Genomic DNA, 24,492 nt, shown 5'->3' on the forward strand with positions numbered 1-24,492 from the left:
TCAACGACACTCCTAGCGTGTTCTTTCTGGTAGACATATTAACCAAATTTTATAAAATGACAATTTTACCATTCCTAGTATAAAATGCAATATTATATATTATTATAATATAAGGGCACTACTGACTTTTAATACTTAAAGTCAATTTTTAGCCATCGGCGAACGAATTTATAAGAGATCAAAGTAATAAATGTTGAATGGTCTATCCACGTGTATTATTTCCAAACCCTAGAGGAGGTTAGTATAATTTATCTATATATTATTTCATCAAGTAGGGAAACACGAGCCCAATCAACTTATATATGCTGGCATTGCACAAGTTCCACCTCAGCTTATTTATAATTTGAATTTTTTTTTTCAGAAACAACTTTTTAAAATTATATTTTGCTCTCAATGAATGCATCTAACATATGCAATCCATTCGAATATGAAGTCATCTGCCAATTCAGCAAGTTTTTTTTTTTTTTTTTTTTCAATTTTATTTATTTTTTATCCACTACTTCTTGTTTAACTGTCGCATGTTCCCTGTTTTTTATGTACATGTAACATGTTTGGTGTTGGAAAGTGGAAACCTGAATTGCATTACACATACAATCTTTATAATCCGGTTGTCCGCTTTACAATTCAGGTGATCATCTCTATATACGTGTGAACTTAAATTTATTATGTGTGTGTATCTCTCTCTTTATATATATATATATATATATATATATATATATATATATATATAATACATATATCATATTGTAGTGCACAACCACTACTTAAAGATGCCTGACATAAATATGATCAAGTTTACCTAGGAGGATGGACAGCAGTTTATGCATACCTTGACAATCCCGGGATGTGGAATCTTAGGTCACAACATCTTAAAAATTGGTATTTTGGGTTAAGAGCTCTCTATGTGAGAGTTTATGATGTTGATCCCAACCCCCGCTAAGGAACGACCACCGCCGAAGAACTTATTGTATTATGGTTGGGACCATATCCATTATACATTTGAGCCTATGTGACACTCCATTAATTTTAATTATATTTTCTCTTTTATAACGGTTTAATTCTCTCGTTTAACTATTTATAGGAAAGTTTGATCCTCCACCTCCTCCACCACCTGCCGCCGCACCACCTCCGCTAACACCAGTGCCTCCGGTGCCAGTGCCGTCCAGTGCTGCACCCAGCCCACTGGTGGCATGGTAATTAAACAAAAAAAAATGATACTATATAGTATTTAACTATGTATAAACATGTATTTTTCATAGAAAAATACCAAACTTACCCGACACCCTAACCCCCCCGAATGCAAGAGAAGGAGTAGTTGGAACAACAACATGCATGATATCTTCTCTCTTTTTGAGTTACAAAAATTATTAAATAGTTAGAGACCACGTGATTTTGGTTAATAAAACAAATGAACTTGCAGTCAAAAAACTACCTTCTCCTCTAACAAGGGTGTTGGCGCCCCTAGCATTACTTTTTATAATAATCTAAGTTTATTAAATAAATAAATAAATATATATATATATATATATATATATATATATTCGTTATGTTACATTATTGTTTTAAAAGGATTGAAAACATTATTTACTCTTAAAAAAATAAATAAATACTCCCTCTATCCTATAAAAAAATGTCCCTTTTTGAGAATATAATTTTGTAAGAGTGTAAATTTTATTAATTTTTTATTATAGTGGTAGAGAATGAATTTTCCCGCATACATTATAACTTAAAGGTAATAAAGGTAAATTATGAATATTAAAAAATTAGTAATTAAATTTAAGTTGAGACATAAAAAATAAAAAATAAAAAAAATAAAAATGAAAGGGTGAACACTTTTTATAGGACAGGGAGTAAAAAGAACAAAAAAATAGGAATATTGTATCCGTGTTTAGATTGGATGAATTCAATGTCATCATGATACATACCCAAATTTAACATACTTGAATTCATGTACTAATATTTTTATTTTTTCACTTTTGACTATTCATTTAAATATTGACGAAAATTAGCAGAGACAGAGCAAATTATCATCCCTATTTTAATTCTTCACTTGTTGGAGGGTTTGGTTCTATATTTAGACTAGCACTCACAATTCTCTTTAAATCTTTATATTCATACTCTAGGAATTCTTGGCAACAAATAAGGCTCCAATCCCATTTATAGGCACCTCCACCCTAATGGATGGCTAGGATTCAATACAATTAATGATTTTCACCTCTTAGAATTCTATTCTAAATATTTACAATCCTAATAACTTTCTACTTCTACAAAAACTTTCTCACCCTACACACACTATTGAAACATTTTAGAATCTTTCAACATTCCACGCAATTAATCTAAAGACTCTAGAACTTAATTTTCTACACTCATCAATCAAGCATCATGCATAGTCCTCCATAGTGCTCGTTTGTCATGTACATGGCGCAACCGCTTTTGACAGGGCGTGACATGTTGCTTTGTTTTGAGAATAACAAAATGATTTCTCTTAAATTGTTTTTCAAATGTTGGCAAAAGAGCAAGTTTTGAGGTTATAAAACAGGGTCATAATATTGTCTACTGGATCAGGATCTGGATCTGGACTTTGGTGGAATTGAATTTTGGTCATTGGGTTGGATACTAATTGACCCGAATGTTCATAATCAATTCAAAAAATATTTGGATTGTAATGCTCAATCCGTTTATAACCGGTTACAAAAAGGCTATTAATTGATCATGCTCCATCATTGATCAGCCCGTTTATAACCCATCCTAAACCCGCCCCATTTACCGTCCCTAAATATACAAGAGAAAGAGGGATATCACTCCGAACAAATGGCCAAAGCCATGAGGACAAAGGCAGCAATAGGATGAAGCTTCAACCAAAATCCCAGACATGCCACTAGCAATATACCAATAACCAAGACATGCTACTACCAATATTTTTTCAATTCTTTTCTTTTTTTCTTTTTCTTTTTTGCCCTTTTTTTGAAAAAAAAAGGTAAATTTAAGTATATAGATAATAGATGTGTAAGCCCATAATTGGGGGCTGTGCTAGGACTGTGTGTATCCCAACAATTACAACACAGGCATTGGCCCAGGCCCAAGTTGGAGAGTTCCAACAACAGCAATTCAAAGCCCAAGTTGGAGAGATCCAGAAACGGCAAATTCAAAAACTCATTCAGGAACGTTACTCACCACACAATCCAGTCATTTTCTCTTAGAATTAATACTATTTTCTGTGTGACGGGCATTAGCTTACATGGTATAAATTTTCTTTTCTAAGAAACTTTTTAAGTTAAAAAATCAATATTATAGGTGAATGTAGGTTTACTGAACTTTTGACGAAACTTATAGTATCCTCTGGCTTCTTTTCATTCCTGCTTATCTAGCTACCTGAGTGACGTTTGAATTTTTCTTTTACTTTATTATAGGGTTGGCAATTTGTGTTGACATGTTGTATTTATGTCGATATAATTATGACACGAATATAATTACGATACAATTATTAATCATGTTTAAGACCCTTGACACGAACACAATACGATTATTACACATGTCGATACGCGTAAATTGTTTAATGAATGGGACAAGATCTGACACGATATGAAAAGATAAGTTTAAGTCATTTTTGTCACCAAACACGACACATTTATTCTACACGTTTTGCTAAATGGGTCATTTTTGACATGAACACGACACGCAGGGGCGGCTCAATCTAATTTGGGGCCTTAGGCGAAAAATAAAAAGTGATTTTTTTAACAATATAAATAAAATTAGCCACAACTCGAAAACAAAATGTACAAATATATATACACACAAATTTATAATAACAAAACTTAATAGAATTAAAAAATAATTAAAGAAAAAGAACCATTGAACCTGATTTCAAAAACCCAAATCCAATACTTCTACAAATTTTTTAATAGAATAAAAATGCATTCATAATAACTGTAAACTTGCAATGAGAGTTCAAACAACAAAGTTAAATAGATATTTAATATTTTATTGTTGGTGTAAAAAACGTGAATGAGAGAGAGAGAGAGAGAGAGAGAGAGAGAGATTTTTGGGCTTTATATTAAATTTCTATATTGGTTAAGATTTATTGTAAAACGTGAATGATAGTAAAAAAAGGTGGAAAAAAAAAAGTCATGTAAATCTTTGGTGGCCAATATTAAATTATTTTAGAATATAAATATTTGAGACCTAATATAAATTCGGAATGAATGGAGAGAGAGAGAGAGAAAAGAAAACTTATTTTATGATATAAATATTTGATGCCTAACATAAAATCAAAACAAGTGGGAAGGCTTAATATAATTTTTTTATATTTATTAGAGTTTAAAAATATTAAAAAATAATTATAGTATAACTTAATATAAGGACCGCCTAAGTTGCCTAAAGGCTAAGGCTCGAGCTGGTCCTAACGACACGTTTATTTGACACGTTTAGTTAATCGGGTTAATCGTGTCATAATGTTGTTTATAGAATCAAACACGACACGTTTAGTTAACGGGTCAATCCGTATCGACACGAACACGGTTAGCTCGAACTTAAATCTTCTTATCTCGTGTCGTGTTTCTTATCGCGGGTCAATCCGTATCGACACGAACTCGAACATGATTAGCCCAAATCCAAATTCTATTATCTCGTATTGTGTTTCTTATCTCGTGTATTGTTCGTGTATTATGTGAAATATTACCACCCCTACTTTATTATTATTATTATTTTAGCTACAAGATGCAAAGTGCCCAAGTATAAACCAAACTCTTCCTGCATAGTTGCATAAACATTAAACAACATTTGATATCATAATATCATTTTCGCTTAGATTTTTTTTTTTCATAAATTTTTCACCATTCAATCTTTGAAGAGTGTTCATAGGGATCTCCCATTTGAACCAGAATCAATACGCTCTTTAATTTATTCTGGAAAAACAGGGTCATCTTGAGCCATTGCACCGAAAACTATCTTTTGACTAACCTAGACTCCTCCATCTAATTATCGAAAAAAAAAAAGACTCCTCCATCTAGGTTTAACACCTGCCTACGGAATTAACACCGATCTTTTATTTATTTATTTTTTACCCTTTTAAGTTACAGCTACTATACATATCTATTTGAAAAAATGTGTACTAGAAATAGTAAAAATAAGAAATATAGTAAAACAAAATCCAAATTAATCCACTGCAAGCCCCTCACATCCCGGAATTGAAACCAGACAAAGGCAGCTATAACAAACTCGAAAAGAAAAAGCAGACAATGTTAACCTAAAAATGAGACGTAGCCAAAAATAACAAACAACAAAACATCTCTCTTACAAAAATGGCAATGTTTGAATAGAATAAACTATATGAAATTTTCTAGTAATTAGCTAATTATAAATATATATATATATATATATATATAAATAAAAAATTTAAAAAAAAAAGTACACTTAAAGTGCATTTGATGCAAGGTCTTTTCTTTTTTCTTTTTTTAAAAAAAGATTTAATATTTAATTATGTCATTGTGGAGGGAAGAAGAACATGAAAGAAAAAAACATGAAAATGTAAAACCCTCAAATTAATTATGAGATATTCACAGTTGCAGAGTTTGGCGTGTAACCATTAATAGTAAGTAACCTTGCAAATGACACATCTCATTCTCTCTCTAGAACCAGCTCATGATGATGGGATATGCCATGATACTAGGACCAACCTTTGGTGTAAGGTACCTTGTCACCTCTAGCTAACCTTTACTTTGAATGGATATTATCGACTAATTTGTGCTCATCACACATGTATGCTCATTTCACAAGTATTAATTTTTCAAACACAATTAAATCAATATATATATATATATATATTTGAAACATCCAACTCCATGCTACCTAAGGAAACAAATGGCGGGGTAGGTTTGCTGGTAATTTTATGCATTCAGAGTTTGTAAATTATCCGAGAATTCAAAATAACTAGTGAGTGAATTGACATGTTCGTTATAATATATATATATATATATATATATATATATATATATATATATATAGCACGTTGAGATTATTGTTGTTTATCATTAGCTAAAGCCACAGTGTTCTTGGCCGGCCTTGATTAATTTGATCACTACAGGCAGCTAGTCATCTTTGCTATTCACTATATCTCATGGCCTACCACAATTAATACCGTGGACACCACAATGTACATATATGATTGATACATGGATGAAATTAATGTAATTTGATGCACTTTATGTTGTGAGTGAAAAAGGGTTGAATTTAAGGGCAAGGACGATTCATAACTCAATTAGACCTGTTTAGGTTGGTTGAGTTTAAGGCACAGGCACTAGATGTGTGTGTGTGTGTGTGTCTATATATATATATATATAGGTATTGCTTAGTTTGTAATGAATGATGTGTTAACTAAAATAGTGGACCACCAAGCAAAGAAAAGAACAAAAATAGCTAACTGTGGGCATATCTAAAAAGCAATATATTATTAGCTAACAGAAAGAGAAAAAGAAAAGATGGGAGGTGGACTCATATGGGAAGTGCAGTGACTTACTGGCATTGCTTACTTTATTCTTTGTCATCACCTAAGAGAGAGAGAGAAGAGAGAGAGAGAGTTTCTTGTAAATGAAACAATGAAAACCTAAGCCACGGACCTCTTGTTGTGGTAGTGGTGAAAATTCCAAGCAACCTCTCTCTCTCTCTCTCTCACGCACACACACACTAGTGTTGCACATTCCTTCCTACTGAAAATAACAACAAAACCAAATCAAAAAGGAAAAAAAGAAAAAGAATGCCCTTCATGCACTTTCCATGAATCAAAATCCCATCACAACACAAACAGCTTCACAAAGAATTAATTAATCAAAGAATTCCAATTCCAATTATCAAATGATCAATATGTCAAAAAGAATTCAAAAGGAAAAGAAAAAGAAAGAAAAAAAAAAAAAAAAAATCAATAGTTTTGCAACTGTATAACATCAAGAATAATGATCATAGATGGTTAATTCTCACATTCATCTACTTTTGAGATTCAGATATCCATAGCCGAAACTCGCGTGTATAAACAAAATTGAACATCAGTATTGACAATCCACCAAAGCAGGAGTGGCTGGGAAGACGAGAGGTGATTGTTGTTGCTGCTGCTTCGAGGACAAGGCAACCTTCGAATCCCGAAGATGATCGTCTTCGGGAGCCGGAAGGTTGAGATCCAGAGTCAACACATTTCTAGCCTTGTTGTTGGTTTCCTCGGCCTCCAAGACAATAGGAGGACTTGTAGGACTCAAAGACAAGGTTGTGTTGGTACCGCTAGGACCCCGGTGACGCCTCATATGACCTCCCAAAGCTTGTCCGGACGAAAACTCAGCCCCACATATTGAACACTCATGGACCTTGAATTTAGTGGCACTGCCATAGAAACCCTTGTTGCTCAATTGAAGGGAGAGAGGCTCTTCCTCGTCGGACAACACTACCGGCCTCTTCCTCTCCTCCGCGGCGGCAGCGGCGGCCATCAGCTTAGGCTTCTTGTGACTAGCTCTATGTCCACCCAAAGCTTGAAATGAAGGGAAAGTCCGGCTGCAAGTCTTGCATTGGTACACAAAAATCCCCATCTTGCCATTCCCCGACGACGGGGCTTCTAAGTATCTCTTACTCGTAAATTTATACGTTAATCCGGCAGCCTCTTCGTCCTCTTTAGGGTTAGACGGTTCTCTTGAATGGCCACCCTGAGCCAGAAGAATCAGGCAATTCGCCATGTCTTCCTCTTCCTCAGTCGTGCTATCCATGAACTCACCGGAAGTGGCCGGGGACGAGTAATTCGTTTCGTGGTGGTGGTGGTTGTTGTTGTTGATGATGTCTCCATTGCTGCCATATCCGCCGCCTCCATCTCCGCTTGAAGAGTTGGCGGTGATCGTGAATGGTATCGGAGATTGTGGCCGTTGTCGCTTCGTTCGCTTGCCTTTTACGATGTGGGAATGATCTTTAGGACCTGTGAGTTCGTCTATAGCTTCCATGCTTCTCCACCAGCACCACAACTAATAGAAAATCTAGAGAGAGAGAGAGAGAAAGGGGGGCTGGTTGGAGGAAGCAAGGTAGGGGAGAAGAGTGGGGGCGTTTATATGTATATATGTATATATTTATATATAGTGAATGTGAGAGAGTTTAGGAGTCAAAAGACAACCCAGAGAGTAAGTGTGGATTAGTCCGCCAGTTCATCTATACATATATAGGTGTTAATTTAGAGAGAGAGAGAGAGGGAGATAATTTTAGAGGGAGAGAGAGAGAGAGTGAAAGGAGAGGAAGAGAAATAGCAAAGAGAGGAGAAACAAGCAATTTTTAACTAAAAAAATGCTAAATTTGGGGGAGTTAGATAGTTGGAGGTGGTGAAGTTTGTTAATGCAAAGTCCGTTTCACACTCTCTTTCTCACACTTGGGCGATGAACTTCACACAACAGGATTCATATAATATATATATATATATATTACACACATATATATGGCAAAATTAATTTAACAACTAAAAGTAGACCACAAAAATAGCAAAATAAAAAACATGGTTGCACGATACAAGCATGCACCCTCATGCTCACGTCTTGTTGAAGAAAAGATACTATGATAAGACGCAGACATATGAATATATATATGATATATATGATCTGTAAGAAGAGAGAGAGAGGAGTTGTGTTTTAGAGAGAGAAAGAAAGATTCTGGGTGTTGGGAAGAAAGCAACCCATTACTTTGCCTAAGGGATTCTCCCTCTCTAAGAGAAGAGATGATGATTGGGGGCCAAGACTGGAAGTAGGGAATCTACTGTGCACTCTATTCTTTCATTTTCTTTTTGGACCACTTCATCATGTTTCTTATTTATTCCAAAATTCAGACGATCTGAAAAAAAGAAAAAAAAAAAAAAAAAGAACAACAACCACAAAGGTCTAGGGCAAACCATAAACTCAGAAATTTCTAAATTTAAATTTCACATAATAGAAAAATACTTGGTCAAAATGATATTTGTTGTTTACAGATGATCTTTATAAAATTTTATCAGTATGTAGCGCTACAGGGACTCATATTTTGTCCTGTTAATTTCTAGCTGAGTAATCAAGGGATTGTAATCTTCATTTTAATGAAGAAAGGGGTTGTACCTTAGCTTTGCTTGTTACACACTAAAAGATTATTGAATTCATCAACACACTGATGATGATTAAATACTAATAAAAATCATTAAGTTTGGGGATAAAAATAATTATGTGTAGTTTTAGTTATCTAATCAGTCGGTTCATGTGCAGTTGACCCACCTGTTAGTCTAATTTCGTGTAATTCATAAGTCACTTGTATGGACTCTCTACCACATATCACGCCCACTTGATCATCAAATAATTCTGTGAATTGTTTATATATATATATACACTCTTATTCAATCATTAGGGGTTAAATATTGATCTGATCCTTTCAATCAACGACACTTGTATCAACTCAAATATGCACGTCTAGTAAGTTTAATTAGGAGATAAAATATCGTCATAAATTAGAAACTAGTAAAATATTATTACAATCAATGTAGGAGACCAAAACTACACAATAAGGCTGTCAAGTGGTGGAGAACTACTTAGCTCTAGTTAGTGCACTTGCACAATTTTGGCTTCATTTTTTTGCCTTAGTATGTCCCCTAGGGTTTTTTTGGTGCACTGTATGTGACAAACTATAATCTTACATAGCCATTTATAAGGAATAAAAATAGTTTAGACATTGTCAGAATATTCCATGTGTTAGAGAAGTTATTACATGGTCCCAAGACCATTCATCCTGAGTCAATCATAAAGTTATAGCTATAGATGAACAAATGCGTCACTTTTATGTCATTGTCAATTTACTTTTTGCTTATGTATCACTTCTTGATTAGCCCGGACCAATGGTCCAAGGACCATAAAAAAAACACAACATAAATACATGCACCACTTTTATGTCATTGTCAATTTACTTTTTATATGGTTCGGCGTAAAACCTAGGTCCATAGTGAGGATTCAACGAAAGAGAAAAAAACAGAATATTACAAGTTGCAGCTCCCAAATCCTCTTTCTTTAAACTGCTGTTTTCAGTGTTCTCTCGTACCACACTGCAAATCATAAACGTCTTTATATACTCCGAGCCCACAACCCGAGTCCACAACCAACAAGAGAAAATGGGTCAAAACGACTTAAGCCGAAATAAAACTCAGACCACAACATCACACCATTCCTAAAGTTGTTTATAAACTCTAAGATACAGATTGATCATGTACAAATAAAAATATGTGAATTTAAAACTAAATTGTTATATAGGGTAAAAGATTGATGAACATAGAATGCAAATGGATTACAAATGAAAGATAGGTAAGTAAATGGTTGAGAGAGGGTCAAGGAGGGCAGGTTCTTGGAGTGAACAATTATTGTGTGTGTGTGTGTGTGTGTGTGTGTGAGGCACGTAAGGGCACCAAAGCCAGGATAAGAAAGTAGGTTTAGGGCAAGCAAAGGATCAGTCTGTCATGTGTTCCTCTCCTTACCTATGTTCTAGGCCACCTCTATATGTGTATCTTTAGCACAAGCACAATCTATTTATTTATTGCTACAACAAAAAGTAAAATAACAAAGTGGTAGCTTAGAAGATACTGTGAGCAAGGTTGAGCAAGTATGCCAGTGAATATACAACCGACCTACAAATATTTTATTCCACAATTATATAATATAATCTATATAAAACTCCATAAGTCATCCATGAGAGAGAGAAGAGAGATATACAGTAGCTTCTGAGCAACTCAAGTTGACATGTTTGTTGCAACTAAGCAACCCATAAAATTAAATAAATAAAAACTCAAAAACAGAATGTGTAAGAGAATCCAAAAAATTGAGCCCACTCAAGTAGTCAACTAATACACCAATTTGTGTTAGGTTTAATTTATGGTGTCAATAATGCAGAGACAGTAAAATTGCAACTAAACAACCAAAAATCCCAGATATATAAAGACATTAGAGTAGGTGTGTGTGTGTATGCAAGAAAATCTAACAGATATAAGTGTGCATAATTTCAGATAAAGCATGATATGTGGTGTGAGGTTTTCTGTCAAAAAACGTAGATCAGATGTACATTATAGGAGTGCAGGTGGGACACTACTCACTCACATGGTATGCCATATGATGTCTAACAATTTTCCAATGCAAGAAGGTATCAATTTTATGAATTCCGGTCGATATTACCTGTTTTTCCATTGAAACAGAACATAGTATCGAGAATGCTTTGATGTAACATTTCAGGATATAAAGCTAAAACATTTATCAACACATCACAGGAAATAAAAGTTTTTAACGTTAAATATTCGGTAAATGATGAACTACAGGAAATAGAACCATTCCAGCCTAATAATCATATTGATGAATTCTAATAAAAGCAGACAATTTTTCACTATAATACAAAACAAACGAGCATAGAAATAAAATTATCTTGAACTTCTACTTCTTCGGATGGCAGTATTTCTTATTTCGAAAGTCTTGCACATGGAATTCAGCATATATTGAATCAAATAAGATGTAAGGATGCAATGTGTAATCAAGAAGCATTCAGGCTTTAGTAATTATGGCCTAAATAATACATATTACAAACTAAAAATAGCAGTATATTGATAATGATCGTGTGAATATCTCATATCTCAAAAAAAAAAGATTACACTTCAATGATCTTTTTTACAGGGTTTGCCAACAATAAACTCAATAATGCAACAGAATGGTTTCTTGTTTGGAAAGGTACAGGCAGAACAAAACATAGTTGTGAATCCTACGGTTAGATATGAATGAAAACACAAGTCCAGTCCATTAAGTGGGACCGTTATACAATACCTTACTGTGATCAAATCCATAGTGGGAATTGAGTTTTGATAAATGATACAGCCTAGTGACACTAGTGTATGCCTTGTAAAAGAAAAAGGAAGAGAGCAAACAGCGTGGAGTGGATTAGAGTAGGAGTCAATGCTCTAAAAGCCTGTCTTAATTGCATTATTCTTAATATGATATTCTGAGCAACAGATAAGCTCCAAAACAAATTAGTAAGCACAATGAATCATTAAAAAAAATATAGAATACTTAAGCAATAACTATGAGCAATTGGATGGGTCAACTGTGAAAATACTACAAAGGAACAATAAGATATATATGAATAAATGAAGAGTATGAAATTGGAAAAGCAATAATATAGTTGACACATAAAATTTAGATTTGGGAAAAGTTAATACACCATTTTTCATTTTTATCAGATGTCTTCAAAGAGAGTGGATGGCATGTTATATTCTAATTTCCATTTTCCTCACAAGTCAACTTAATATTTCACTGGAGAGAGAAAACACACCAACAAAGTCCAAGATCAGTAGTTGAAATTGAGGAGTAGCTGTGGGTGGGTGAAGTGATACTACTTAGAGTAGTGGCAACAGGTGTGTCATTGTTGAAACTGAAAGTTTATCCTAAGCTTTCAAAGACAACGACCTTATGCCTACTCTGTCTAGAATTAGGTTTAGACCACACTTTTTATACATCTCTCTAGTCTCTGCTTCTCCTCCCCCAATTGCTTCACGAATCAGACATGATCTCCTCACAAAGAAAAACAAAAAACAGTCACACAAACTATAATCAGCCATTTTATTCCCAATATTAGATAGTAAAAAGTTTCCATGTGTCTAACATGATAGAATATCATAATAGGATTTTTTTTCTTTTTTTTTTTTTTTTTTTCTCAAGTTTGCAATCTCAACATTAGAGGTGCTAGACACGCAAGAACGCACATGTCTACAATAATCTGGAAGTTGACAGGACTTAAAATTGGAAGTGACATCTAGAGTTAAGTCAGGCAGATGGGGTACAAACAAACTCACATGCGAATGTGTATGCGTGTGTTCTAATACGAGCAAGAAAACAAAACAAAAAAAAGCAGGACTTCAAGAATTCAAAGCCAAACAACCCATGTAATTTCTTAGTTTAATTTCAGATCATAAAAACCAACAAATTTAATTGGATAGTTTTACTAATTTAGATAACAATGCAACAATATGATTTTAAATGATGTATGTGATTTGTGGGATTGGCATCTGGAATTTGCAAACCATCCAAGTGTCCAAAGTGACTAGCGGGTGGGTTGTTTCTTCATTACCAATAAAGTAAAAAATAAAAAATAAGAAATAATAACAATGATAATAAAAATAATAATAGCCTCACAAGATAAATGTTGCTAAAGAATTGACAAGGAAAGAATTTTGATGAAATGAAAATGAAATTTGGTCTTTTCTTTCAATTTTGACAGAGAAGGTGCATGTTTCTCAGGACCCATAGTAATTAAGAGAGCGAGAGAGAGAGAGAGAGAGAGAGAGAGAGAGAGAGAGAGAGAGAGAGAGGAGAAGAAGAAGAAGAAGAAAAACTCAGCTTTGGCACGTACCAAAGTGTCACATGGAAATTGTCACAGGTCAAATTTACATTTTCACCACTGTGATGGCTTAAGCCAGTCCTCAACTGCCTCTTAGTCTACTGAAGTATCTTGAACCTCAAGGTTGAAAGTCCGTGGTCCATGTACCTTGTACACTTGGGCTTTTGGTAACATGCCTTCTCTTAAGCTTTTCCACCTTTCTCCCTAATGCATCCCTTAGCCTAGTCGCCTGTAACAGTATGTCTTCAGGAGATAAATTCTTCACACATACTACACGTTGGTTCTTGTTTCCTGTGCATTCAATAAATGGAACACTTGCTGGTTTATCTATTTATTAAAAGGAATAGGGAAGGAAAACAAGAAAGAAAGAAAAAAACAGCAACAAAAGTTTCAAAACAATACAACCAAGGGTACCTCCCAAAGTGGAAGGTGAGGGTTCAAGTCGCTTAGGGACAAATGGGTGTGTGAGATTCTTGCCAAGGGAAAAAAAATTCTGACAATTTTGAGAGAGCGAGAGAGAGATGTAAGTTCAATTGTTCACAAGCTCAATCAGTTAAAGATGATCCTTCCCAGAAAAGGAAATGCCCACAGGGAACTAAGCAATAATAGTACAAATCATAGTTACTTATTTCGTTGTATTTTTTTAATTGAGAACATGCATTTATTCGTTAAATTAGTATTCACATTTTAAGGTATTGCCTTTCATCATTATATGATACATTTACCAAGATGTTTGGCCTCACTAAATGTCAATACTTTCAGTTAATGCTGATACCATTTTGTGCTTATAGAACAATATTCTAATCGTTCTGTAGACCACACCAGGTTTGCTGTTGTCTTTGGGGTAACTCCATGGAACAAATTAGCATTTTGTGTCATTATGATGCTTTGACTTACCATCAAAATCATGCTATCTACACCAAAGCCACCAACCTTAAAAAGATTGCCTCTACAAGATTGCTTAAGTTGCCACTCTAGATCCCAAGAACCTCAACATTCGAGCAACAAGAGATCTGTCAGACACCCAGGGCCGGCCCTGGGCCTAGGCGACCCAGGCGGTCGCCTAGGGCCTCTAATTTGGGTCAAAAAAATTGCATTACTAAGGCCCAAAAATTTGTATTACTAGGGCCTCTCAAAATTTTGGGCTTCACATTCACCTAGAGCCTCATAAAATATTGGACCTCTCAGGGTCGGCCCTGCAGACACCTCAGTATGATCCAAGCCGAATAAAAATTTAACAAATAATCAGCCCAAATAAATCATGAATCAGGATATGGTCTACACTAATTGTTCACCTATGAACGATGGCCTAATTAGGAATGACCATTTCTGAAAATTGAATCATTTACCATCAAAGTCTGTATATCTGAGTTTAATGCCTCAGTGACGAACCACCACCCCCCTTTATTTCCCTTTTAAAATCCTATTTGTAAGATTAAAAAAAAAAAAAAAAAAAAAATTTTTTTTTTTGCTCTATAAGGTCAAATAGAAGGAAAAAGATATTAACATGAGTTAGGCCCAAAAAAGTGAAGAAATCAAAATCTACATGAGCTGGGAAGCACAGACACTCCTAAAAGAGCAAAAAATCCATGTCGGACACCGACATGCGCCTTACACACCAAAAAACGTGTCTGATTTTTAAATTTTTTTTTTTAATAATCAGACACGGTGCGGACACGCATCGGACACACCATGGATATGTGTCCGACATGCATGTCCCAATATTCTTTTTTTTTTTTTTTAGCAAGGCATATGGAGATTTTAAGAAAGTTTTAGAAAGAAAGATATGTTGAAGTGTAAATATGAAGGATTGTTTAATAGCGCTTTGAGAAATATGATGGTCATTACATAATTACTTAAAAGTTGTTTTATAAAACAATTTTTTTTATTAAACAATCAAATATTTATGCTCATATTTTAGTTCAAAGGTTCATAGTTTTGCACGACAATCTTTGACTCTCTCTTGTTCTCCCACCGACCAAGCTTTGCTCCCGGTGGATGGCCTCTCTCTGTCTCCCCTCTTTTCTCTCTTCTTCTTTGTCCTCCTCTTTTCTTTCATTCTTCTTCTACTTCTTCACAAACCCTAGGTACTTCTTGGTTTTTCCTTTCACAACAAAATTCTTTTTGTATCTCGTTTTCCTCTTATTTCCATGAACTTATTCTCTTCTATGGATTCTTACCAACTAAGCCCTAATTCTTTTTCTAACAAAACCATAATCCTCTTTGTTTCTTTGTTTTCTTCTCTTTCTTAACCCTCTTTCTATCATTCTTTCTTTTTCACGGCATAGTACAAATTTTTTTTCATTATTAGGGTGATAAAAAATAAAAGTACATCATAATATATATACAAATATATATAAATATATATTTATTATTCGCCGTGTCCGCGTCCGTGTCCTAATTCTTTAGGATTTTCCGTGTTGCTGTGTTCGTGTCATGTTGTATCTGTGTCTGTGTCCGTATCCGTTTCCGTGCTTCTTAGTACATAAGGTTAACCTGCTGATGTAGGACAAAGGACACGCTCAAATAGAAGAAAGTAAATAAGAGTTACGGGCTGAAAATTCAGAAACAAAGCTAAGATTCAGGGGTTGTTAGTAGAAAAGAAGGATTGAAAATAACAAAGAAAAGCCTATTGGAATCACTCCAATAGGACCTAGGTATCACACCTAGAGAAGGCCTCACACCCTCAGAATTTGTGAATCACTCACAAAGAAATCTCAAAGGATAATTTTATTCAATCATTCGCTGAGTATTCAGAGTTACATAGTATCCTTTTTATAATAAAAGATGACCCTTGGATTACCCTACCATGGAGGTAATCAAAAGTTGACTCTAATTTAATAAAGTAACAAATAACTTAATTGATGCAATTTAATCTAATTATGCAATTTACCAAAACAATGCAGATTTTCCATAATTAATGCAATTACCAAAATAATGAAATTTGACCAAAACCCCTAATAATGCAATTTACCAAAATGATGTAGATTCACCATAATTAATGCAATTACCAAACTAATGCAATTTGACCAAAACCACTAATTATGCAAGACTCCAAGTGGACCCAATCGTCTAACATGTGCCAAATAAACGTTTGAGCTCTAGAATCCTTCTTGCCACGCCTTTTAAATACTTTAAAAGGCTGATGCCACTGTTCTCTACCATTTTTCTCCAGCTTGGAAAAACTCGGCTCCGACGAGTTAAAGGGATGAAATTGCTCATAAGTATGAAAAGAGCAAGAAAATTTCAGCCTTGTATTCAACAATTTCCATAATTTGCACCAAAAAACAATGCATAAACTTCAAAGCTCGATCAAAAATAATAGTGTTGTGCAACCCATGAAGTTGGACAACTTCTTGAAAAAAAAAGGTTTGGCATCGTGGACAGCATTGGAGGTCATAGAACATAGAAGAAAATGCACCTTTTTCGAAAAAAGATCCAGAACAATGGTTATAGCATCATGTCCTCGACTAGTTCTACGCAACCCCATAACAAAATTAGCATCTAACCCATCACCTCTGATATGAACTCCATGCCCAGTACCATGTCGAAACTCAAGGCTATCCTTCCATGAATGTATTCGAGCAAGAACATAAAGAGCAAACTAGTTGGTTCCATCTAGGTACTGTGCTCCAGAATCCAATAGACAAATGTTGTTTGGATCAAGTCCTAAACATGTTTTCTCCTCTAGTTTATAATGCATAATTGCTGCATTAGGACCAACTGAGGAAATAGTAGGAAAACTTAACCCTTTAAAATGATCTTTTGATGCGCGAGACCCCTATAGTTTATCACTTACAGGATTAGTTTCTTCTGGCTGTTGGTTTTTCCAGACCTCATCTACCAAGTTGGTGGATATCTGAACCAGCTTCTGTTGCTTCTTGGCACAAGCATGCTCCCATTTCTTTGCAGTGCCCACTAATATACACCAAGTATCTACTCCAATAGCCGCATCTTTTGAAAGATTCAGAATAGAAGTACTATCTATCCAAGACGCTTTGAATGGTTGTGGATATGGTTTGATGGAAATTTTGAGACGCTTAACCATGGCTATGGAGACAACATTTGGGCTGCCACCGCCATCAATGGTAGGCTTCCAAGCTTGATTTCCACAATGAACTTGCATCTCAAAATGAGAGGTCTGCTGCCCATCTTTGCTACCAACTTTAGGGTCTTCAAGCATGCGCGTCACAACGGAGATGGACAAACAATCTCTCCAACTTCTTTCACATGATCAGTGTTGCACGTCTCATCATCAAGCAGGTTCTCACAATCCTTGCTAGCCATCATACTCTTTCCTTCAGGATCAGCCATGTTAGATAAAGATGGTTTCGATCCATCATTTGGCTGCATTGTTGTTGTTTGTGTGCGGTGAGTTCCATCACGTAACTTCTTTGTAATATCTCCAGTAACATCATGTGGCTCGTGATGATTCATCTCTAATGGATTTCTTGGAAACTCCAACACGGGATGGAGTGGTGGATCAACCTTCAAATTGCACCTTTGCATAGAGTGTAAAGGCTGTTGTTGCTTGCGGTTTCTGCCATCATTAGAACCCAATGCATATTCTTCTTTAAGGGCTACCGATTTGTTAAAAGGCTGGGAAATTCGAGCCCCTATCCTATCGCATTGAGCATTCAACCCTTTAAGCTTTTCCAAAATTTGTAACAGCAACTCAGTCTTTTGATTATTGTCCAATCTTTCATTGGCCGATTGAGTAAACATAATGTCTACATAAGCTCTGATACCAAAAACTGATGTAGGACAAAGGACAGGCTCAAATAGAAGAAAGTAAATAAGAGTTATGGGCTGGAAATTCAGAAACAAAGCTAATATTCAGGGGTTGTTAGTAGAAAAGACGGATCGAAAATAACAAAGAAAAGCCTATTGGAATCACTCCAATAGGACCTAGGTATCACACCTAGAGAAGGCCTCACACCCTCAGAATTTGTGAATCACTCACAAAGAAATCTCAAAGGATAATTTTATTCAATCATTCGCTAAGTATTCAGAGTTACATAGTATCTTTTTTATAATAAAAGATGACCCTTGGATTACCCTACAATGGAGGTAATCAAAAGTTGACTCTAACTTAATAAAGTAACAAATAACTTAATTGATGCAATTTACCAAAACAATGCAGATTTTCCATAATTAATGCAATTACCAAAATAATGAAATTTGATCAAACCCCCTAATAATGCAATTTACCAAAATGATGCTAATTCACCATAATTAATGCAATTACCAAACTAACGCAATTTGACCAAAGCCCCTAATTATGCAAGACTCCAAGTGGACCCCATCGTCTAGCATGTGCCAAATAAAGGTTTGAGCTCTAGAATCCTTCTTGCCACGCCTTTTAAATACTTTAAAAGGCTGATGCCACTGTTCTCTACCACCTACTAATATGGCCCTAAACAGAGTGGGAGAATGGAGCTGGATATCAGCTCAAGATGCCGCAGTGAAGACTGCCAACAGAAAATATAATCTCTATTTGAACAAAATTTAAGAAACCAGTCATCACCTTCTGCTATATGATATCCTTGCAATAATGTCCTAGCATGAGGCACATTGCTTACTGGGAACCTTTCTCCATCAGAACATTTTTAATGATTATTCAAGTAAAATGTGAGGCTAAGATGTCATTATCCCAGTTCTTTGCTGTTAGTATTCAGTCAGTATGAAAGAGAAATATTCATCTTAAACTGCATTATACATGATTTCGCATAACCTTGTGGATCAATTTCTGGATTGTAATGATGGCTACCTCCAACAAAATCATGCAACATCAAGCAACGAGAAAGAAGGCACATTCTTTGACCACTTTATGGTTTTGACATGAAAATATGCCTCAGCAATACCACAAATTCCACATTTTATTTGTTAAGAGAGTTTTGAACCAATAACAGAAACTAAAAGAACTCTTGAACAATTAAAATTATCAGATTTAACAGTATTTCTACCATAATATGTTTATCCTGCAAAAGTAATTTGAAAACCATCCACTTTCAAAGGAGCTCTTTATTTAACCTGAATAAAAGTTATAAAAAATCTAACAGCAACCATGTTCCAGTCTATCATATTGACAGCCTTCGGTTATGATTTTGTCCAAGCGAGCTCGAAGCAGCTAAACATTTGATTGTCTGCCCAAAGTTATTAAGGTGCAAAAGAAGGTTGAAAAATGTGTTTACAAGTATACAATTTAGCTAATGAGTACTTCCTAACTAGGCCATATAGTTGTTTGATTTTAATTCAGCAGAAACTTTAAAATAAGTACACCAATTGTAAAACTACATTTTCATAACATAGCACACTTTGATGCTACGATTGTTTCCTACTTTTCCAAATGAAAAAATCACGTCATTCCTATAATTAAGAGAAGAAACAATGGGAACTCATGTCATAAGAACGTGTATCAAATGCAATCACCCAGAATCTATATACACAGAGAGAGAGAGAGAGAGAGAGGGAGAGGGAGAGAGAGATGTCTTACTATAGAAACCCTTCAAATGTGGATGCTGACCACGAATGAGTTCAGTATCCAACTTCAGTTGAGGATTCCCATCTCTAAATGCTGGCAAACGAGACTCCATAAATGCCCTGCCATGTTGGTTTCCTCATCATTGCAATGGTATACAAATAAAAAAGAACAAACCTAGAGATCTCCATAATTAGCATATGGCGTGTTTACAAGGGTCAATCAGAAGAGATGAAGGTGCGGCAAAGTTTAGCTTGTAGTACCATTCATCTGGAATAGGGTTAAAATTTTGCTTAGGGAGGTGTATTTCTTAACAAGTATATCAGAGTTTTCACTTAATTAGAAATTAGGGTTGTAATCTATCATCAAGAGATTCTCTATTTACTAGCTTATTGCAAGTGATTACATCTAAACGGAGCTACAATACAAATTGATAGATCGTAATTATTCTGGGTTAATTGCAGGAGATTATATGTTGAAATACATAATTTCTATGACTCATCAGTCATCACAGAGGAAAAAAAGAAAAGAAAAAATGAACACACACAAAATTTGCATGAGAAGTAGTAGGGCACTCTATTTTCCTCCGTTCACTATAGAATTGTTAAGATTCCAAAAAACAGGAATTGTTTATCTTCCCAAATTTCCTTTCATTATTTGAGTTCTTTAACAATTTCAATGTTTTCCAAAGACAAAAGAGTTACTATTGACGATGTGGAAGTGCTCATCCTACATTTATTGCAGTATTACATGTATTCTACTCTCCTTTCACGTGCCTTTGTTGACACAAGATGACGTGGGTATGCGTATGAGTCGGACAAACAAAACCAAATTGGTCACCCTAATCCTTCACATATGATGTTTGTAGAAGAAGTAAAAAAAAAAATTTGAAAACAAAGAAGACTTTCAGGTTTTTGAGGTAGATGAAAACCTATTTTTTAACACATCCCCTTCACTTTAATTCATAATGAAGTATATTCTTAAAGAACAACAACCTTAGATATTATACTACTATATACATATAATATATGTAAATGCATAATGCCTATACATGTACCCGTCTCCAACTTTTTGACACATTTCCCCGTGTCCTAGGATTTGAACTTGAGGAATTCTCACACTTGGACACATACCGGTACCCAATACATATACCAAAGTCCATGTAGCATAGATGAACATAAATGCCTAATTTTACATGCAAAAGACCATGAAAATGTATTCAAAGACTTTATAAGATGATGTACTAGAATAATTCTTTATTTTATCTTTTCAAGTGAATTTTGTATCCATTTTTACCCGATTCAATGCCACAAGTAAATCAATAAATTGAATACTTTTTTATAAAATTTTAGAAAAATATTTTCTCTCTCCAATTTTTGAACTTTATATGATTTTTCAATGTCAGGTCACAATTATTTCGGCTGCTTAACTTGTAATCCTCTGACCTACTCTTTTTTTAAGTTCAATTAACTGACCAAAATTAACCAACAAAAATATCACATAAGAATAAATAGCAGATTTTCCACCTCCTGTAGCAAACTCATTAAATAAATCAATAAAATATGACGGCATAGTAGTATAAATTTGATTCATACAACCTTCTACTCGTTTCTATCATAACTAAGGATGAACATTACAATGTGATTCTTGAAGTTCATAATTATATGAAAGAACACAATACCTAATTCCTCTGCTACTTCCTCCCCAATCACAATAGCTCACAATCAGCTTTTGGAGCTGCCAAACGCCTCTCTGTGCCATCCAAGTTTCCAATTGATTGAGCGTACTATTACACTGAAATAACAAGAAATTAAGATTGTCTCAACTACATTAACACGTTCATATCATCTTAAACACACATACACACAAACAAACGTATATGTATATATGTATGCATATGTGTGACTTTGTATATATATAGTATATGTGCGTGTGCCTACATATATATATATATATATATATATATCGAGAGAGAAAGAGAGAGAGTACCTAAAATGCCGCTGCTAACCGATGATGGATAGATCCACTGATACACACACATATACTGATACCGTGTGACACATGTACCTGTTAAAGCGAAGCCTCTCAATTGGAAATGAAAACACATCGGAGTAGGGTGGGTTTTAAAATGGATTAATACTTGGGCCTTAAGCCCAAGTCCAAACTCATATGGTCCGTAAAAAATACAATTGTTGGTTGGCCCAAGTCCAAACTCATCTGGTCCGTAGAAGAAATACAACTGTTGGTTTTTGGTTTTGTCAAATTTTTACACCAATGACAATTTAATCCAACTGTTGACTAAGGGTGTGTTTAGTAATTCAAAATATTTTTTATTTTCTGTTGTCAATCCTTAAAAAAGAGAAACAAACACAAAAATTATGTTTCGTAATTTGTTTTTGTTTTCTCTTAATGAAAAACATTTCTCATTTTTATGAAAGAAAAAGAAAACATCAAAATGATGTTTCCTGTGTTTTTTCACTATAATAGAGGAAACGTTTTCACCATCTTTTTCCTTATTTTTTACGCAACAACTGACATTACTCTCCCATTAATACACAATCACTGACATTACTCCATTAGTACTTTTATATTCTATATATATACATTATACAAAATCAATTTTTATATTTTATATATATACATTATGCAACTGTACACCCTCTATTTTTTTTTTTTTTTTTTCCTTTTTCTTATTGTTATACATGTATTGGTTGTGGTTTATTTTCAGATTTTTTGTTAATATATATGTATATATAAAATCTATTTATATATTCTATATATGTACATTATATAATTGTACGCTTATCTTACCCCGTATATGTGTGTGTGTGTGTGTGTGTGTGTGTATATATATATATATTTTCCTTTTTAGATTATGTCTTTTATTGTGATTGAAAGTTAGATTTTGATCGATGGATAAAAAAATAAATTAAAAAAATTTCCAAAAAAAAAAATTTTTTTGTAACAAATGTTTTACTAAACATTGCTTTTTGTTTTTTGTTATTAAAATTGTGGCAACAACAAAGGTTACTAAATGTTATTTTTGCTTTCTGTTTTTACTTCGAAAAACAAAATTATGTTTATATTTCTTTGCGACTACAAAAACAGAAAACGAAAACCTTACTAAACGCACCCTAAGTTATCATACTTTATACATTACTTTAAAAAATGACCATTTGTTAAAAAAATCTAGAGAAATACATTTACCAAAAAACTTTTATAATAAAGACTTTATAAGCAATAAAATTTTATATTATGCATAATATGTGAAACATTTTTACCCTATCAAGAAATTTTGAAGCATTCACTTTGATTCGTGGAGGATTAGGAAGCACGGTTACATCTACATGATTGGTATACCCATATTGTGTTCGTATCCGATATTGACACTCCTCGGATATTCGTGGATACTTCTCAGATACTTTTACCATATATCCGATATTTCTCAGATACTTCAAAACAAATTTTTGTGGGTTTTTCTCTTAGTAAATTGGCCGATCAAATATGGGTCTTTATGCCTATTTAAAATTTTCAGGTTAAATTTTTCAAGCCCAAACTTAGTCAATTTAAATTATTTAACTAGCCTGTCCCAGTTAGTTAAATAAAAAAATTATTATTCTCAAAAAAAAATATTTGGAGATAATTACTTTAATGGATAATTATCGCAACATAACTGGCATGGACAAACATTTATTCTCTCAACACCCAAGTGATGAAGAAGAACAACAATAAGCACATTAAAAAAATCATGTTGTTCTTCCTCAATTTCAACAGATAATACATACATCAAATCGTGTCGTATGTTCCGCGGTGATTAACAACACACATATCCATTCTTCACAAATTCTACAAAGATGAAGAACAACAAGCACATCCAAAGTCGTATCGTTCTTCCTCAAAATGAAGAACAACAAGCACGTCTAAAGTTGTGTTATTCTTTCTTAAATTCAACAAAGAATAACAAGTGCATCAAAATCGTATCGTTCTTTCCTCATGATTCAACAAGTTTAAAGAATCATCAGACAATCTATTCAAGATAAAGCTTCTTCAGCACTCGATCAGAAATTGTCGACGATCTTCCTCAACTACAAATATTTAAAGAAGATTGTCAACAAATTGATTCAAGATCAACTCCCAACAACCCTTAAATCCAACCAGCAAAGAAGATCGAATCAGAGGACAAGTTTTTTCTTTAGTAAAGAATACTTCAGAGGATTGTACTCAATTTTTATAAATTAATAAAATTATTGTTTGTTCCATATTTCGTTCTTTATTTGCAGATACAAAATTTGTGTGTACAGTCACATCCGTAATCATATCCTATTTTTTTATATTTGCCGTTTTTGTATTTCCGTATTCCGTGTCCGTGCTTATTAGTTGGAGAATAATGACTATAATTGACTCGAACCTTCACCATCCATTTTGGGAGAATAGTAATTGACTCCAACCATTATCATCCACTTTGACAGATAGAGGAGATATCTCTATACCACAATGCCCTATATATATGTAAATTTTAAATCATAAGTTAAAACCAAGGCTTTGTGATCTAGAGATATATATAATGAAGTTGGAATATTTTTAAAAACTTAACTGATATTTATGGACACTTTGATTTT

The 24,492-nt window shown here is 34.0% G+C and overlaps 2 protein-coding genes and 1 pseudogene across 2 annotated transcripts; 1 reads left to right on the forward strand and 2 right to left on the reverse strand.

Moving 5' to 3' along the window:
* The window catches only part of LOC132314290 (monocopper oxidase-like protein SKU5), a 41,267-nt pseudogene extending 40,070 nt beyond the window's left edge, over positions 1-1,197 (forward strand).
* A 5,476-nt stretch (positions 1,198-6,673) lies between these two features.
* On the reverse strand, positions 6,674-8,434 carry LOC132311898 (zinc finger protein ZAT5-like). The gene has a single exon (XM_059810045.1). The coding sequence runs from the start codon at positions 7,968-7,970 to the stop codon at positions 7,038-7,040; it is 933 nt and encodes a 310-aa protein (XP_059666028.1). The 5' UTR covers positions 7,971-8,434; the 3' UTR covers positions 6,674-7,037.
* A 4,880-nt stretch (positions 8,435-13,314) lies between these two features.
* LOC132311899 (large ribosomal subunit protein mL43-like) lies at positions 13,315-21,950 on the reverse strand. The gene is made up of 4 exons (XM_059810046.1): positions 21,863-21,950; positions 21,555-21,667; positions 19,889-19,995; positions 13,315-13,683 (listed from the first exon to the last, which is right to left on the reverse strand). The coding sequence occupies exons 2-4, from the start codon at positions 21,632-21,634 to the stop codon at positions 13,511-13,513; spliced, it is 360 nt and encodes a 119-aa protein (XP_059666029.1). The 5' UTR covers positions 21,635-21,667; positions 21,863-21,950; the 3' UTR covers positions 13,315-13,510.
* Positions 21,951-24,492: the final 2,542 nt, after the last annotated feature.

The sequence above is a fragment of the Cornus florida genome, unplaced genomic scaffold (assembly GCF_030987335.1).
Source record: "Cornus florida cultivar Cherokee Brave unplaced genomic scaffold, ASM3098733v1 CherokeeBrave_3.0.0_Hap2_Chr06, whole genome shotgun sequence".
Classification (NCBI taxonomy): Eukaryota; Viridiplantae; Streptophyta; class Magnoliopsida; order Cornales; family Cornaceae; genus Cornus; species Cornus florida.

What these genes read in the sequence shown, in the direction of transcription:
- LOC132311898 (XM_059810045.1), bottom strand. Translation starts at nt 7,970, where the DNA reads ATGGAAGCTATAGACGAACTCACAGGTCCTAAAGATCATTCCCACATC.
- LOC132311899 (XM_059810046.1), bottom strand. Translation starts at nt 21,634, where the DNA reads ATGGCACAGAGAGGCGTTTGGCAGCTCCAAAAGCTGATTGTGAGCTAT. An exon ending in GGAAGTAGCAGAGGAATTAG is followed by an intron (nt 19,996 to 21,554) that starts GTATTGTGTTCT and finishes CCAACATGGCAG; the next exon opens with GGCATTTATGGAGTCTCGTT. An exon ending in ACATTTGAAGGGTTTCTATA is followed by an intron (nt 13,684 to 19,888) that starts GTAAGACATCTC and finishes TTGAATGCACAG; the next exon opens with GAAACAAGAACCAACGTGTA.